General features: G+C 47.4%; 1 protein-coding gene across 1 annotated transcript in view; it reads left to right on the top strand.

Annotated features, from left to right (window-relative positions):
- Positions 1-624: 624 nt before the first annotated feature.
- LOC146175399 (ribonuclease Oy-like) overlaps positions 625-19371 on the top strand; it is a 32847-nt gene continuing 14100 nt past the window's right edge. Inside the window, exons 1-6 of the mRNA XM_084581746.1 lie at positions 625-744; positions 7060-7159; positions 7804-7850; positions 8404-8473; positions 8537-8598; positions 12612-12725. Coding sequence (XP_084437872.1) covers positions 701-744; positions 7060-7159; positions 7804-7850; positions 8404-8473; positions 8537-8598; positions 12612-12725 — 437 coding nt within the window. The 5' untranslated portion in view covers positions 625-700. The remainder of the gene's footprint in view (positions 745-7059; positions 7160-7803; positions 7851-8403; positions 8474-8536; positions 8599-12611; positions 12726-19371) is intronic.

Here is a 19371-nt window from a genome sequence, read left to right as displayed (position 1 = left end):
CGAAATTGCTTTCGGAGCCCTCTAGAGCAGCATTCCTTGTCTCGTTAGGACCGTTAAACCCCTACATCAGAACAAACCAAACAAGGCAGAATGTGCAAATAATGTCATGGTGAAGCCTAAGAGCAAGCGGGCTTTCCAGCCGTCGGGTGAAAACGCTGAAATGCAAGACAGGGTAGCCAGCTTTGAGGCTGCTTACCAGCAACGCTGTTTTTACACAGTTCTTCAAAAGGCGACTTTTTTTGCCGGACTGCTAGCGCGGAATGGCAAGGACAACAGAAACGAAGCAGGCGGGACCTCGTATCCGTCTTTCCTGCCATACATGTAATTCGGCACTAACAGTCAGAAATTAAACACTACTCCCAGACTTCTTCCTGTAGTATCCATGTATAGTGAAGCATGTCGAGTGTCGCAAGACGGCCAGACAACATGTGTCAAACCTGCTTATCACTATACTTCGACCGGTATCTTATCAAAGCGCTTATCGATGTTCTTCGACGTAATGCAAGGGACGACCGCGTAGCAGTGAAAACACGACTAAAAGTCACGGGATTCTCTCCCACTGACGAACAGTGGCAGTCTCTCCTAGCTCATCTAACGGCAATACAGCGCTCGTTTAAATCGCCGTCCGCGAACGGCAAAAAAAAAAAAAAAAAAAACAACAGAAAAGCATCTCGGCGAACACAACCGGAGCTCCGTGAAAATGCATTGTCTGGCGTTGCCTCTTTTTCTGCTGGCTACTGTCGGGTAAGCTATTGTTACATCTCACGTTCACGTCTAAAAGGTTCTCTTCACCAACTGGCCTACAATTCGTGGCTCTGTATGGCCCGTAACGTGGCCAGGCTTTCTGGTGAGCTGAATGAAGGATGACAACGATAATGTGATAAGAAATTAAACTTCGAGCTGAAAAGGGAAGCGTGAGGAACTTCCTGTCACGTAGAGCTGCAGCGACGTGGCCGATTGGTGAGACACGCTCTTGACCTGTTGGCAGCTGTCACTCTGATAACAGGCGTAACTCCTGGCGTCTGTCCTGCGGAAACCTGCAGAATTTTTTTCTACCTGGCACTTGGTTTAACTATCGGCTCTTACCGGTTTGCCGACATTCTATTCTTATTTTGTAAGAAAACAGCGCAAAAAAGACAGCCACAGGATAGGACACGACACTTTGTGTCTTTGTGTGTGTTCCTTTGTGTCGTGTCCTCTCCTGTGGTTGTCTTTTTTTGCGCTGTTTTCTTACCAACTAGCCCAGCACCATGTTTTATTAGGTTCCCTTATTATTCATTTCTACATTCTTAAAACTGACTACAAACTGCTTGCTAACCAGGTCTCAAATAGTTCCAGGCCTCTAGAAAGTGCTTATTCGCTCTATCAATATCGTTCAATCTTACATATGGCGCCCCATTTTCAGTGGTAGCATTTCGACCTCAAGCCAGAGCCCTAGTCTTGACAAACTGAAGCTTAAAAGTGTCAAAGACGGCGTATCCCTCAATTTTACATTTAGCCATCTGTGTACTACATATACAGTGCTGCAGCGTCGGCTTATCTGCCACTTTATTTTACCAATGAGTGTTTTCTGAATCTCGTACGTCACCTCACCGTCCTTCACCCTCACTCTGGAAATTTACTGCCGAGCCACAGAGCTCTCCTTTTTCGCCGAGTGTTCACACTACGTCAGTGCAAGTACCAGAAAAAAAAAAAGAAAGCAGTTCGTTTCGCGGGACCTCAAGCGGCGGACGCATACGTCATTGTTTTCTCCCCAAAGTCGCATATGGCCGTTCGTATGCACCTGCCGAGCGGCTGGTACACCGGAGAAACAATGGACATAACGGGAATGATAGATCGTTAGGTCTACAGGCACGAAAGCACTGGCGTTGTTTCTGGGGCGTATTGCACCACTATGGTCACACCGACTTCTCACAGGCCTCATTCTCACAGCCAGTGCTCCACTCCGTCGCGGCGGCAGCGGCGGGGAAACCACACGACGGATGAAGCGGTGCGGTGTTCAAGCATAACGGGGCGCCGGACGCCTTCAAACCTGTTCGCGCGGAGCCTGTTTCCACGTGAATCTGCGTCAGCACTTTCTTTTTCTTTTCTCATGCAAGAAAAAAAATTAAAGCGCAGGTGGAGGCTACCCTTGCTGCCCTCTCGGCAGAGGTGGAAGCCGCGTGCTCCGCGTCTGTATGAAAAAAAAAGCGATGCTGTCTCACGTTCTCTAGCAGCAATTGGACCTAGAACCCGTTTTTATGTCACTTATCCTAGTCACGGCCACATAAGGGCCATCACAGTGGGCCAGTAGCTTTTGACGCAAGCCGCGGCGCCGGACTGGACGCCAGAGTCACACCATATCGCCCGGAGCGTAGATCGCATGCCGGCGGTGACCATCGTAGCGGTTCTTGAAACGCTGTTTTGATGCAAGCAGGCAATCCGACGAGCTTCTTCAGCCAAGAACAACATCTCTGCGACATCCAGATTTTCACTGGTAGAAAACGGCAGGTTTGTGTCGAGGGTGGCGGGCGATCGTATAAGAGGTAGAATAGCCGGTAGTTTCATGAGTATTAAAAGTAATGTAGGGCAGTATGGTGTCTCAGCTCTTCTGCTTCGAGTCCGCATACATGGCAAGCATGTAGGTCAGTGTCCTGTTGATGCGTTCCGTCAAACCGTTTGTCTGTGCGTGTGCTGTACATAGACGTAGCAGCTCCTCGACGATATCGGCAGTGAATTGGCGGCCTCTGTCACTACTCGTCCATGCCACAAGAGGAGCGATCGTTCAAAAGGAACAGCGACACTTGATGCGCGATGGTAGAGCAGCTGTTTCCCAATAGCGAGTAAGGTAGTCGGCACATATCCACCGATTGCCGTTTGGAGATTTGAAAAAGGCTCAAGAAGGACAATTCCAACCTGCTCGAACGGACTGCTGGGAGGCGCAACAGAGTTAAGTATAGGGCAGGTGGAGCGGATATGGGGCGTTTATGAACGCTGACACTGCGTGCAGCTGGCCACATATTGTTCTGTTGCGGAACGCATTCTCGGCCAGTAAAACCACTCTTGAACTCGGCGGAGTGTCCGAACCGATCCCAGATATCCGGATGCGGGGTCGTCATGCATCACACGTAAAATAGAGGAGCACAGAGCCTTTGTAACTACGAGCAGGTATCGTGGGCCCACAGGAGTTCTTTTTCCACATGAGACCGTGGCAGATACAGAAACGGCCTTTAACTCCCTGGCTACGTGCGGTAGCAAACAGAGGCTGTAGAAATGGATCTTCGCGTTGCTCAGTTTTAAAAAGCTCAACGTCAGGAAAGTCGGGAACAATGGCTGAAATATAGTGGTCGAAATTGTCACAAGACAGCAGCGCCATTCGCGAGAGACAGTCTGCGTGTCGGCGCCCGCTCTTGTATACCGCATCGAAGATTGACGAGCCAGCAGAGGGCCAGTTACAATCGCGAAAGGGTGACCATACAAGTACGACCACTGCACAACGAGGATCACAGCAAGGCATTCTTGTTCACTGACGGTTTAGTTGCGTTCAGGCTTGCTCAGGGAGCGGCTCGCATATGCAATAACGTGTTCCTGATCATCTCTGCACTGAACCATAACAGCAAAGATGCCAACACCACTAGCAACAGTATCTGTTTGGGCAGAGGAGTCGAAATGCCGGAGAACGGGATGTGAGATTAGTAGAAACTTCAGCTGGGGGAATGAGGCATCGCACTCGGCAGTTCATTCCAATAAAGCTCCTTTGTGAAGAAGGCACGTGAGCGGGTAGGCGATATCTGCAAAGTGGTAAATAAAATGCCCGAAATAGGAACATAACCCCCCAAAACTGCAGACCTCTTTGACTATCCGTGGTGCTTGAAATGACTCCACAGCTGCTGTTTTCTCGGGGTCTGGTCTCACGCCCTCCTCATCAACGAGATGGCCGAGCACCAACGCTTGACGCTCGCCAAAGCGGCACTTCTTGGAATTGAGGACTAATCCGGCGTTATGCAAACAGTCTAATACGTGCGCTAAGCGGTCCTTATGCTCGTCGAACGTTTTACCAAAACATACGACGTCATCAAGATAGCACAGACATATGTCCCATTTCAAGCCGCGCAATACCGTGTCCATAAATCTCTCAAACGCCGCAGGCGCATTGCAAAGTCAAACGGCATCAGATTAAATTCAAAAGTCCATCCGGCGTTACAAACGCCATTTTTTCTTTGTCCGGCAAATGCGCCGGGATTTGCCAGTAACCGGATTGCAGATCGACGCGAGAAAAATAAAAAGCGCCAGAGAGGCAGTCTATGGCGTCATCAATGCGAGGCAAAGGGTATACATCCTTTTTGGTGATGGAATTTAACCGGCGGTAGTCCACGCAAAATCGCCACGTGCCGTCTTACGGACAAGAATCACGGGAGCAGCCCAGGGACGATTTCTGAATGACCTTCCTCTCAAGCACTTCTGTGACTTGCTCGTGGATTACTTTGTGCTCCGACGGCGACACACGATAAGGCTTTTGACTAATCGGGCGAGACGAACCGGTATTGATAGTGTGGTGGATACGAAACTTGGGAATAGAGGGTGGTCCGCGAAGGTGTGAGAAGTCGAAGACAGCTAAATACTGCAGCACAATGTCTACAAGTGAGTGGCGTTGAGGGGTGCTGAGTGTTTTGTTGACCATGCCCTCAATTGTGCGTTCAGCGCAAGTTAACCAGGGCAGCAGTGACCGATGCCAGAGCTGGAGGCGCATGGGGTTCACATAAAGCACGTTTTAAGCCACTTGGCAAAACGACGGGTTGAGATGATCAATTAACGGTCCATAACCACGCGCTGCCGTTAACCACCAGACAGTGTGGCATTATAACTCTGCAACAGGACAAATGCACTGGTTCCACTTCAAACATTTCACCTTTGCCAATAGCAGCAAACACCGGACACACGCTGCAGCCGCGATGGTACGATAGTATCTTGAGATCACACAAAACACCGGTTTTGCATCAAAAGCACTTTCCATGTGGTTGGGCACATTCGTATACGTTCAAAATAAACCTCGACCGTCGCCCCGCACAGCTTCAGAAAAAAAAAATCTACTTCCTAAAATGACGTCACGGGTAGAGCTACGGATAACGACGAATTCGTACCTATATATATATATATATATATATATATATATATATATATATATATTTCGGCCACCTGGGGTTCTTTAACGTGTACTGACATCGCACAGCACATGGGCGCCTAGCTTTTCGCCCCCAGGAAAAAGCGGCCGCCGAGGCCGGGATTCGATCCCGCGTCCTTGGGCACTGTAGACGAGCGCACCAATCATTGCGCCATCCCGGCGGCTCTTTTTAAATACTAAATTAGCCACTCGTTTCTTAATAAGCATGGCTTAGAAAAAAAATGCCATGGCGCCTTTGCAAGCATCAGGTATATATATGTACTGACATCGCACAGCACATGGGCGCCTAGCTTTTCGCCCCCAGGAAAAAGCGGCCGCCGAGGCCGGGATTCGATCCCGCGTCCTTGGGCACTGTAGACGAGCGCACCAATCATTGCGCCATCCCGGCGGCTCTTTTTAAATACTAAATTAGCCACTCGTTTCTTAATAAGCATGGCTTAGAAAAAAATGCCATGGCGCCTTTGCAAGCATCAGGTATATATATGTACTGACATCGCACAGCACATGGGCGCCTAGCTTTTCGCCCCCAGGAAAAAGCGGCCGCCGAGGCCGGGATTCGATCCCGCGTCCTTGGGCACTGTAGACGAGCGCACCAATCATTGCGCCATCCCGGCGGCTCTTTTTAAATACTAAATTAGCCACTCGTTTCTTAATAAGCATGGCTTAGAAAAAAATGCCATGGCGCCTTTGCAAGCATCAGGTATATATATGTACTGACATCGCACAGCACATGGGCGCCTAGCTTTTCGCCCCCAGGAAAAAGCGGCCGCCGAGGCCGGGATTCGATCCCGCGTCCTAGGGCACTGTAGACGAGCGCACCAATCATTGCGCCATCCCGGCGGCTCTTTTTAAATACTAAATTAGCCACTCGTTTCTTAATAAGCATGGCTTAGAAAAAAAATGCCATGGCGCCTTTGCAAGCATCAGGTATATATATGTACTGACATCGCACAGCACATGGGCGCCTAGCTTTTCGCCCCCAGGAAAAAGCGGCCGCCGAGGCCGGGATTCGATCCCGCGTCCTTGGGCACTGTAGACGAGCGCACCAATCATTGCGCCATCCCGGCGGCTCTTTTTAAATACTAAATTAGCCACTCGTTTCTTAATAAGCATGGCTTAGAAAAAAAATGCCATGGCGCCTTTGCAAGCATCAGGTATATATATGTACTGACATCGCACAGCACATGGGCGCCTAGCTTTTCGCCCCCAGGAAAAAGCGGCCGCCGAGGCCGGGATTCGATCCCGCGTCCTTGGGCACTGTAGACGAGCGCACCAATCATTGCGCCATCCCGGCGGCTCTTTTTAAATACTAAATTATCCACTCCTTTCTTAATAAGCATGGCTTAGAAAAAAAATGCCATGGCGCCTTTGCAAGCATCAGGTATTGCAAGCATCAGGTATATATATACCTGATGCTTGCATCAGGTATATATTGTGAATTAGTTGTGAATTAGTTAATTATTCATTAAGTACACAAAAAATAATTACTTAATTATTTATTACTTGGTCATTGTTGTTAATTCATGAACTACTTAATTAGTTATCAATTACTAATTTATTAATTAGTCAATAATCAGGGATTGATCATTGATTGCCATATGGCCATATAAGGCACGCATTCGCGCATTGGTGCTCTGTGATTGGTCGAGACCTCTATGACGTCATCCCGCCTCGGCCGATGAGAGCCACCGCAAAAGCGGGACACATTTCGTCCACGACAGCATGAGCCATTAAAGGCTTTCGCCTTAAAAGTGCGGGATCTAATAAAGTCGGGAAATGAGTGGCCATGAATCCCAGCATCCACTGCTCGTTGACTCGCAGATCGCCCGATGGCTGCAGATAGTGTAGTGTTCATGGCGATGCCTCCCTCTCCCTTCAACTTTTCTTTGACCTTGCAGATGTATTGATGCAAAAAGGTCTCGGAGCGAGCTGACCGTCACATACTTCATGTTCAGTCAGCAGTGGAGCCCGGGCGTTTGCAGCGCGGGCCACGAAAAGGTCAGTTTGATTTCGGTCAGATTTCGGTCAGATAGGTAAGCCACTTGTCCGAAATTGTCAGTGTGTCAAAGGTTAACGCACGCATCGCCGTGCGGCAAGAAACGCTCGCTATCCCGCGTGGCGCTGATTCTACTGCATTGCAAGCTTTGTAGCTGCACTGAAAATGTTCAATTTTCAGAAGCACAACCTAGCGACACCAGTGGTCATATACCAAAACTATATATAAGGAAGAATTTGCTTTTTTATTATTTTGTTTTGTACGCATTCACATGACTGGAATTGCCGTCTTTGTCCCCTTCCAGTTCATACAGAAAAAGAAGAACGCAATAGCGACTGTGCCACTACAACGCACTTACACATGTGCCAATTTCGTCTAGAGCTTCCATCAGCACGATAATATATTATCGACCGCTCAGAGTCAATAGCTCTCTTTTTTACGCACCTAAGCGTCGTGTGCACGAAGGGGCTTTATAAAATAAGAAGAAAAGACGGTAGAAGTCTGCTGATATAGTGGGATAGAGGTCACATCTCCGATACATTGTGCGGAAAGAACAAGGCTGCCTAGATAAGAGGCGCCGCTTTTTCTTCTAATAACATCTTATCTAATCACGCTTTCCGTTATCTCTCTCCGCCCACTTCCGTAGTGCTTGAAATCAAAGGAGAGGAACTTCTGGACAATACACGGGCTCTGGTAAGAATGCTCATGCCCCGCCATAACTGTTTGCCCGCTTCGAATGAATGCGCAGCAAAAATCTCAAATAAAATGAATTAGGTATTTCTTCTTTCTTTATACTGACACAGAAGTTTAGGTTAATATCGAAACATAATAAAGGAAAGATCACGCTTCCATTGGAAGCACTTATAAGAGTGAGCGTGGGGCGTAAACGTGTCAAAGTGCATAATTATTTTGTCTTTATGGCAAAAACATCACACAGTAAGGCGTAACCTGGTTTTCATTCATTCTTTTAATTTGTTATTCGTAACATGATGTACAAATTGTGAATGGAGTCAGAAATAAGAATTTCCATTACGGCTTGACAAAAAAAAAATAAAAACAGGCGTACGCGAGTTTCAATACGCCAAGCATAGAGCGTGAACTGTATATAGCAGTGTGTGAGACAGACAGCTCTTTAATTGTGAACAGACTTTTTCCTTCGTGTAAAAAAATTGCCGACATCTCATCCTGCAAACGCATTCTTCTCTGCCTATGATGCACGGAACACTGCCGTTCGTCTTCAACACAGGCCTTCGTCGAACACGTCTGATCCCGAGTTCTGCAACCGCACTCTTCAATACAATGTCACGGTCCTATCGGTGAGCGCGTATTTCTGTAGTCTGCGCTTTTGAGGCTCACCTCTGATGTTCACACATTTTCAGCCCATATTAACACAGCTTGACCAGTACTGGCCTTCCATGAGCGAAGACAACAATAAGTTCTGGTGAGTGCGAATTTCTTGTATAAAATGCAAGTGACCAGGAAGGAATCCGTTACTGTGGTTTAAATATTCGATTGCACATTTTACTTAGCCCATTCGAATAGTTGAAACGGCTAAAAGTCCCCACTGCGCGAAGAGAGACGCAAAAACAGGAGAGACAAAATTCTTCTCTCGGCCCTGCGTCTGCGCTCGTATTCACACATTTCAGCTACAGCAGAGCTGCAATAAAATCAAAAAGTAGCATATCTTTTCACCTTGGCAATTTCAGTGTCCACTGATTCAATGATCCTCGAACTCAATGGAAATGGGTCGGTGCCATGCAGCAGTTTACAACCGCGAGTTCGACAGGGAAGGTTCACGAGCGACCGCTGAATCTAAAGGGCCCTTGAGGTCAGCCGCTAATTCAATGAATATTAAGAAAACAGAAGAAAAAAGTATAAGGGCGATTGCGATACTCCCTAAAACGAAATTTGAGAGCACCTATTTAAGTGTTTCTGAGACATATCGAGACAATGAATTTGAAATGAAGCTTGTATGTATGTATGTATGTATGTATGTATGTATGTATGTATGTATGTATGTATGTATGTATGTATGTATGTATGTATGTATGTATGTATGTATGTATGTATGTATGTATGTGTGTGTGTGTGTGTGTGTGTGTATGTATGTATGTATGTATGTATGTATGTATGTATGTATGTATGTATGTATGTATGTATGTATGTATGTATGTATGTATGTATGTATGTATGTATGTATGTATGTATGTATGTATGTATGTATGTATGTATGTATGTATGTATGTATGTATGTATGTATGTATGTATGTATGTATGTATGTATGTATGTATGTATGTATGTATGTGCAGTCACAAAGCCCTCTATTTCTCTCACGAGGCAAAGAGGATCGTGGCTTTGTTCTGGGAAATTCTCTGGCTCTCCCGTTGCTCATGACTCTCGCTCGGTCACGTAGAAAACAACTGCTACGCCGTCAAAGCACTGTTTTTCTCCACAGCCAATTTATTATTTAAAACTTTATTGCCGTCAATACAGGAGGTTCCCCTACTCCCCCACCCAGGTACGCAAACCCGAATAGGGGGCTGGGACTCCGCGAGTAGAAGCGCGCAAGGATACATTGATTCTTCGCGGCATAAGCCGCCAGGCGGACGACTTCTTTTTGGGTCTCAAGGGTTTCGCTTTGGAGAAGGGATTCCCAAGCTTCCGTGTCATGAATGTTGGCCACTGCCCCAGGCGAAAAGGGGCATTGCCAGATTATGTGATCTAGAGTACCTCTCTGTCCGCAGTGTTTACAGTTTTTGTGTTTTCTGTCATCTACGTTTAAATGGTGCAGCCATACCGGGTTGGTGTAATTTCCTGCCTGTAGTCTGCGAAGACTTTTGGCCTCCCTCTTCATTGTTTAGCTCTTTATGTGGAGTGGAGAATGTTTTTCTGTTTAGTTTGTAGTATTCACAGATCTCGTGGTAGGTGTTTAACCTCTCCTCGGGTTCTGGGTTGTCGACCTGCTCGACGTTCGTCCGGTGGTAGATATCTCGGGCGAGCGCGTGAGCGGCTTCGTTTCCAGACACCGATTCGTGGCCTGGGGTCCATTTTATTGTAATCCTCCGTGAGATCTCACTGGATTCGAGAATTTTTTTAGCCGCGGATGACACTCTTCCTTTTGTCAACTTCCAAATGGCTGTTTTGCTGTCGCTTATAATCACTTTAGCTTTTGTGCCGACGCAGGCTAGCGCAATTGCTACCGCTTCAGCGATGACTACATTTCTTGTTTTTATAGACGCCGTGATTAGAGGGGCTCCGGCTCCGTCCACCACTGCTGCGATTGCAGCTCCCGATTTCCCGGTGGCTGCGTCAGTGTACGCCACGGACTTCGGGTCAAGCTTGCTCATCTCCTTTTCGATTGATTTGGCTCTGTCTGATTGATTTGGCTCTGTCTTCTCTTCTCTCTTTGTTGTGAATGGGGCTCATGTTTCTTGGCATGGGTGGAATGTACAGGTTGGTTCTGCAGTTTTGGCAAATAATTTTTCATTTCAGAAGCGAAGCCCCAACCTAGCGGCGTAGAGTGTGGCCCTTCTTTCTCTTCTTCTTCTTGGCCCGTGACTGTGTCGGGACTTTCTTTAGCTGGGTGACACCGACAACAACGACGACACGGCTCTACCGCCGAACAGGCTCGTAAGAGCAAAAAAACTCGAGAAACGATGATGCCACACAATAGGCGGCGTCCATTAATTTGCCCATGTCGTATTTATTGCAACACTGAATTGTTGTTCTGTAAACCTCATATGTTCACGGGACCTGTAACCGGTGGTCGGGCGTGCAAGAACGCGCACGTGTACGTTGCCTCAAACGATATAGCCTTCTTTCGGTTAGCTCGAACTCTCTCCATGCTCGAGCGGAAGAGTTACGCGCTGCTTGTTTCCCCACTAAAAGTCACCCCTACTACGTCCAAAGTATAGAGCTTCCTTTCTATACCTGTATATTTTTTCCTGTCAATGTGACCCCCAGAAGAACGGAAGTTGTGGCGTACATAACTGTTGTTTTTGTTGCATGTTACTTTTTTCAAACCTAAGATGGCGGCCAAGCAGTGCTAAAATGTGGTGTGTCTACATGAGCCTTCCTCTATGAGTGAACAACTTTTGTGCGCCCTAAGTGTGTGTTTTGTTTCGGACTCTGACCCTGCGCACGTGTCATCGTCCACGAGTGTCCCTTCAGAAGGTTTAACAAGGAGCCGCCGAGGTCCCAAAGTCAGTCCGCCTAGTCCGCTCCTCGGAAGGAAACCCGAGCTGCCGCGTACTCCCGAGGGGGGTTCCCGAACCGCGGCCGCCGGCACCGCATCTACGGCACTCAAGCTGCTGCCTCGGAATGATCATCGCCTTCGAGGGCCACCCGTCTGCGTCGTCCCAGTGATGGACTGTCGCCGCGTTCCCCGGTCAATTGTATGTTCTACCCTGCTCTAAACTTTCTTTCCTTTGCTGTTACTTGGACTGTTACTTTCATTCCGAAAAAGCATGTTTAACTATGTATACGTAATTCGGAGTGTTTAAATAGACTGTTTTCTTCACTCATTTCGATGTCCTTTAGTACGTTAATTGCGGTCTACTAAATGTTTTGTGTAATCATCGGTCTTGTTGTTTCAAATCAACACGTCTTCGTCTCATTCTCCACGTTTGCTTACCGGCTACGCCGGACATCGAACGACCACCCCCCTTTTGTCATGTTTCGATGATAACCTCCGGTGATTACCGAGCGCGTGACAGCCGATAACAATTCCTACACCTAACTGCCAGATATTCGATGTTAACTAGTTCATAAACTAAGTTTTTCTAGGCACCACCAAAGTTACAGCTCCGCATACTGTCATGTAACTGACGCCGCTTTTGTTTCTGCGCCACCCGTCTTGGCGCTTTACCTCACAAGAGCTCCAACGACGACAGTGATCAGGTAAAAAACTATCACTGATCTGCTGCAGCTTCCCGGGCGATGAAACAGAATCCGTATTATTGGACACCTGCGCCGTGCCGTTGCTGTCAATGCATTGTGGCCAACTGTATAGCATTTTAATACTTTTCTCGGGCGCATATTTCATTAAATACCACACTTAATTGCTTCAGAATAAGACGTTTCTCACAACTCTATAGCTATCGAAATTTGACGTCTGCCAGCAGCGCATCTGGATGGCCCTCAAGAATTTCGACGGTCCCGATGGGCGTCGAATGACCCGTGTAAGAAGTATTGCACGCCTGTTCGAGGTATCGTCGAATTTCTCGGGGCACCTTTTGAGAGTTTAAGTCGTTCGTGTGTTCTTTCCGATCAGGCAGGTTTAAAGGACCACTTTTCCTATACAGCGAGAGGACGCGTTCGCGACCACATCGAGACACAGAAAACAAAATAATAAGCATCATGTAACGCATATTCGGATAGCCAAGAGATGCAGGAGACTAGATTAAAAGATAATTTGTCTTCAATCAAACTAGAGTCTTTTGCGTCTCGGGCAGGAAACATGAATGGCTTAAGCACGGAACATGTGCCACCGTGGTGCCCAAGTTGACAGGACTCTACAACTTTTTCAACACGACGCTGAACATCTACCTGCGGCACAACATCACGCAGTAAGTAGCGCTCAAAAACAGCCTCGTAATCCATGTGCTATAAGACAGCACGCACACTCTTATTTATTTATTTATTTATTTATTTATTTATTTATTTATTTATTTATTTATTTATTTATTTATTTATTTATTTATTTATTTATTTATTTATTTATTTATTTATTTATTTATTTGTTTATTTATTTATTTATTTATTTATTTGTTTATTTATTTATTATTTTGCATACCATCAATCGCCGAAGCATTGAAGAGGGGGGGTGTGGGATACCGGGGTGATACAAATAAAATTAATACGCGGTGACATCTGCTAGAACAGTGAACATTTGATACAGAGCACATTACACAAATCAGTATTAATAACCAAATTACAACAATTTTGGAACAAGAAATAGCAAACCATTTTTTTTTAAGTAATTACACCTCAGTATGAAAAAAAAACAACTGAACATTACGTAAATTTCGGACAGGCTATTTAACACGCGCAAAATACAAAATGGTACACAGCCAATGAAAAAAGAGTAAAACAGAAAACCAACTACATAAGCAGATCGTTTTATGGCATAGCAGAACTCGTAAGCAACACCTAAATGTGATCACTTCGATCCAAAAGTACGAACACACACAGAGCCAGGCACTTCACCGATTAGTCTGCAGCATCGACAAACGTAAAGGCTGATAAAGCCTTCCTTTAAAGGACGTAATCGTTGATGCATGCGATATCAGCCGGGAGATGGTTCCAGTCGTCATTCATTTATGTGGTAAAAATGAGTAAGAGAATCTGTACGAGTTGCAATGAATGTATCCTACTTTGTGTCTGGGGTCTACTCGTGATGAGCGATAACAATGTTCTGGAATGAGCTGCGCCCTTAAATATGAATGATGGTATATTTTGTAAAAGAGTCATAAACGAAAAAAAAAATTCCACGCAGAGACAGGGTAACTAAAGACTGACTGGACTTCATGCTTGTTCTGCCTGTCTTCACAAGTTCTGTCTTCACATGCTGTCTTCACAAGTTCGAGCGACTGACATAAGTTAACTTGGTTAGGGTCCCATATGGAAACAGCATATTCGAGTTTGGACCGCACGAGTGTCTTACAAAAAGTCGTTTTTAGTGAAAAAAGGCCTTGCTGAAATTACGTCGTATATACCGGAGCATGCGGTTAGAGTTGAAAATTATTGAATCAATGTGCGATTGCCACAACAGCGTTGAGGTTATGATTAGACCTAAATACCGATACGATGATATGGCTTCCAGTTCCGTATTATTCAGATGGTACTTTGGTGGATACGTGCCGCGACGGGAAACCCGCATTTTCTTGCATTTGCTAGCACTGAGCTCCGTTTTTCACGTCTTGCACCAGTTAACAATGCTGTTATTGTCTCACTGCAAAATGCTCGCGTCATTTTCATTGGAAATTTCCCGATAAACAACGCAGTCGTCAACGTAAAGATGCATCGAAGATGTCACGTGATTAGGAAGGTCATTAACAAATATTGGGAAGAGCAACGGACCTAAAACAGAACCCTGAGGAACACCAGACGTTTCTTTTGTTAGGTTTGAGTCATAGCCGTCAAGTGTTACGTATTGGCAGCGGTCAGTAATCCAAGTAAGAAGTTTAGGATCTAAATTTAAGAGACAGCTTATACATTAATAACTTATGGTTAACCTTATCAAATGCTTTGAAAAAGTCAAGAAAAATGACGTCAGTGTCAGAGTGTTTATCAAGAGTAGTACGCAAACAATGCGTAAAAACCAATAACTGCGTATCACAGGAATATAAACGTCTGAAGCTATGTTGCGCACTTGTGAAAAATGTGTTCTCTACTAAGAAGTAAAAGGTATGCGAATACAGCACGTGCTCCAACAATTTGTAAGGAATGCTTATTAATGAAATGGGTCTGTAGTTTAGAGGATAATGTATGTTACCTGATTTGGCCAACGGAACCACCTTCCCGGTCTTCCATTGATGTGTTATAGTGCACCGCATTCAAAAGATTGCTATTACCAAAAATATAGATAACCATATGGTAGTTTGCTTTGGAAATTTTGAATTTGTCGTTAGGCCTGGAAGATGAGATTTTCAGAGAATCAATTATTCCCGCGATACCCTCCAGGATCAATGGCCACTGGTAACATCGGAGAACACTTGAAAGCTGCAAATTCATCCGGAACGCATTCTACAGTCATGGACGAAGTACATTTCAGAATACAGCATTCAGGACAGAGGGGGATTAAGCAGGTGAAATTGGCTCTCCAGAATTATTGTTCAGAGAAAATGTCCCATCATCTTTCAGTTTTACAGTGGGCAACTTCTTTTGGATTCTTTATTAAAGGAGTCATGCCACGGTCATCCAATATATCACAGTTTTGTAGTCTGACAGATGATATTGGACCTTATTTTCCTATTTCCGAAACTTGAGCGCCCTAGACGCATTCCTTATTTTGAAATAAGTAGCTGAAGTTGGCACCGCGAAGCTCCTCCCACCGGCAACGGTCGCCATGTAGAAACGCTTGGTGACGTCACAGAGCGACGCCGGCCACCGCATCGTCTGCTGCTGTGCCGGCGTAGATAAGCTGCCGATACACTGTACTGTGTTCGCCCTTGCTAACATGACTCCCAATAAGTTTACTCAGTACGATTTTGAAAAAAAGAACACAGACTGCAGCGAAGCGCGATTTAGTTCATGGCCAGGCATCCATTTTCGACGCAACGCCGCCATCGAGTACTGCTCCTATCCGCTGTAAACAGAACCGCGCCAGCTGAGCCGGCAGTGCCTTCTGCTCAAGTCGTCCGCGCCAGCAATATATACGGCAGATCCCTTGCATCAGCGTCAGAAAAGCATGCTGAAATTTATTTTTCTCGTAATAATAACAGGCCACAGAAAAGGGAATTTCAAAAATGAATGCTTCTTGTGAAATGCCGACCCATACGGTGGGAGCTCTTGCACAGCCGGTGCGGTGCCCGTGTTCTTGTGCGCTAGCTCCGCTGAAGGCGTCGCCGAAAATAATCATTTCCTTTACTACGAAACAGTGGAGTTGAGAGTAAAAAAGTTTCATGATCGAGTGGTCTACTTACTAGAACGCCTCGCTGATCTACTGCCGTCTGCTGTAGCTTCGATACGAATTTAGGCCTAGCGACGATTAGTGAGAAGCAGACAGCAGCGGTGTTGTCCTTCGTATCATTCACGCTCACGGGCGCCGTTGCTCTAAGCGTGCGGCATCCGGTGCTGTAAGCCTCAAGAGCTTATCGTCTCCTTTCATGAGGCGGTTAGAGCCTAACTTAGGGTTCGTCAACGAGCAGCGTATAACGATGCTGCTAAGACAGGACGGCCAAGATATTGGGTGCATCGATGTAGTGCGCCGCGCCCAATACGTTACGATGCTGCGCTGTCGGGCGGTACCCGAAGATTGTAGAAAAGCGCCATCCGACGCCACTCTATACATTTCGCATTTTATGTATTGCTTTTCAGGCGTGTTTCAGTCCCTGTTCGACCGGATCAGCTCGTGCGCTCTTCGTATACTGGGGGCCGACGCGCACCTGAATCCCGCCCGCAGATGCCGCTATTTCCTCGTTTAAAAGCACTAACAAAGATCGACGAAAAGCTCAGTTTACGGTAACCTCGATAAACGGCATGACTGCTATTTGGCTGACATTACCGCGGCTTCGCGTAACCGCGGTTTGCGCTTCTCGTGCACAGAACATGGAGCAGACGACGCGGCGGCGGCCTATGGTGATGATGGTGATGATGGCCTACCCTTCACAGCGAGTCGCCGGTTTAACTTCATAAAGCTAAAGGCGTGCCCCCCCCCCCAAAAAAAAAAGAAATAAACGCACACAAAAAAATTGTCCACGATTACGTTACTTCCTAATGCGAAATTTGAGCGCAGCTCATCAGCTGCTTCACCTTTATTGAGGCAAAGATTTCGAGCAAGACACGTATGTACAGTTACAAACAACTTTTTTAATTTTTCACACGTATTCCTTAAAGAAACACTCCACTAACAGTTCTTGGCTGTCATGAAAGAAGCTTCGTGGTCGGAGAAATGAAGAGAGTAATTGAGTTATCGGGAGGTTGCGGGAGGCATCGCGTGGGCCCATAGGAACGTTGCGCGACGAACAGAGCAGCGACTGACTGATGCCGCTGACGCCGCTACCGAGTGAAGCGAGTAAGAACGGGATGCACGCACCGTGATCCGCTGATAGCGAGCCGGCGTTTCAGCAACCAGAGAGCACCCTCGCCGCCACGCAAGAAGAGGGGGGACCCATCCTCCTCTTTCTGCATGGCGGCGACGGTGTTCTACGCAGTCACGTTGTCTTGACTTGCTAGCGGCGTCAGCGGTCGCTGCTATCTCTTCGCCGCGCAGGCAGCGCCCCCCTCTCCTTTCCTCGTGTTCTCCGGTTGCTGCGAGCGCTCCTGCCCCCATCGTTCGCCGCTAAGTGTAGCCCCCCCCCCCGCCCCCCTCTTCCTGCGAGGCTCCGGTTGCCGAAGCGCCGGCTCGAACTGGGGGGCTGAAAGAGGGGCGGAGCTGGTTACGTGGCCGTCGCGGCCGACGTCGACGACGACGCGATACCCAGGAACGGGGGCCAAAGAGTTGCGCTTTAAAAATCACTTTAGTTGCGGCTACGTCACAGGGGTGTTGCTCCCTGCTGCTCGCCACCAAAGCTCCAACCGTCTCTTCGTAGCCTCGATAGCATCCACTGAGGCTGCCTCTCCACTTGCAAGCCTAAAGCCGAGTGCTGTAGGTAGTGACATCGGACGGGCAGGCGGAGAGATAGCTGGACACTCGAGTACCACGTGGTCTGTTGACTCCTCTGCCACCCCGCAGAGAGCGCACATAGTCGGGAGGCCAGCCGTGAATCTCACTCTCCACCTGCGTGTACGTAACGCTCCCGAGCGTGCCTGGGGAGAATGTTTTTGCAGGTCGTCGATCCGCAATCATGTGACACATGGGTGACGTAGCCTACACGTCACGTACACGTATCTCGCGGAGTCTTTTTGTTTTTGTTGTTTTACTTGTAAGAGGAAGCGCTCGCGGCAGTTTGTTCTGTCCACGCCATGGCTCCTCCTCCAACACAGCCTTCTCCCTAGTGCTGACATGACTATGGGCAGCAGAAAAACAGAATCACCCCCCCCCCCCCCCCCCGTTGAATTGAGTGCAGATTCTGTGCGTACGCAGTCTAAATTTGCTTTCCTTCTCTTTCTTCCGGTAGTCCGGCGGGGTTAGAGCTGGTATTCGAAGCGACGCAGGGACTTCGAGTCGCGAGCCTGCTTCTTCGCAGCGCGCTGCAGGTATTGTAAGTTTGCTTCCTCGCTACAATGAAAACGTGCAAGAGTACCGACCTTATGCGTGGTCGCAAATATATTGAGTACCTGCGCATGAGTTATTTGCACACACGCGCGCCCACAAACATGCAGTTTTGTAGTGGCAAAAAGCAAATAACTTTTCACTGCATGACAGCATCTTGCGCCCAAACGTAATGTTATTAAGCTGTGAAATTATACAAGATGTCACTTAGCTTACGGATACGTCACTACATATATATATATATATATATTAAAGTTATAGTTGTATGTACATAATTGAGGCGTAACTTTTAAGGTGCAAAAGCAGCTGATTGAGCCAAGTAAACGGCACAGAAAATCTTCAGCACTCCCTCCGCTGCCGCTCAAGCAAAACCAGCCCATACCTCACAGCTAGGAAAAAAGAAGAAAGGAAGCAAGCGTGCATACAGCTTTACCAAGGGCAGCTCCAAGCCGTCACTCGTTTGAAACCACTCTAACCACACTGTCTACGTTGGCTAGCCTGACCGCCCCTAAAGCCCCTTTATTGAGGGGCTTTACCCGCCCCTCCTTTCAACCTCTCCCCACTAATAGGGAAAAGAAATACAGAAGAAAGCGTGCGTGCTGTTGAGTGCGGACGACTAGATGCTCTCCCTCCACCAGCTCGAAGCCGCGCTCCGACGGCCAAGCGCTTTTCTCACTGTCCCAGTAGAATAAAAAAAAACAAAGAAAACGTCGACAGGACACGCAAAAGTGACGTAGCTGTACGTCACTTTTGTGTCATGTGATTGCGCTTTCACGACCTGCAAAAATACCTTCCCGCCTCTGCCAGCAAACCACTACCGCGCGAGTTATCACACCACAGCTCCTTTCGGATGGTGTCCTTCTCCGCCCGGTAAAGGTCCAATGACACTTTTTCCTCGAAAGTCTTCTTCCATTCCTCCGTCTCGACCAGCTGTACCTGGATCTCGATCTTCTTCTGTGCTGTACTGTCCAGCTCCGATGCTTTTGCGGCCAACGATACCGTCGGGAGCCGGTACCTCTGCCGAAGAGTTCGTGCTCGGCGCGTCCATCTCGTCGTTCGGCTGGCGAAAATGGTGTGTATGAGTGTCTGACGGGCCACATTCGACTCGGGAAGACGGAACAGGCAATTCTCAAACGCCGCCTTCGCCACTGCTTCCCCGGCTGTAAAATGACGACCAACCCATGTCGCCCTGGATGGTTTCGATAGGGACGTGTTTGGGTATCACTAGTGCCATTCGGCCGGCCTCCCTCCGGCGCCTCTTAAAGAATTCCCTCGTACGCGCCGAGAGACAGAGCACGGCATTGGCGTAGGTGAGGCCCATGACCGTCACCATCTTC

Source organism: Amblyomma maculatum, chromosome 10 (assembly GCF_055883805.1).
Source record: "Amblyomma maculatum isolate TAMU_Amacu chromosome 10, ASM5588380v1, whole genome shotgun sequence".
NCBI classification, from domain to species: domain Eukaryota; kingdom Metazoa; phylum Arthropoda; class Arachnida; order Ixodida; family Ixodidae; genus Amblyomma; species Amblyomma maculatum.
This window is presented reverse-complemented; position numbering and strand designations above follow the sequence as displayed.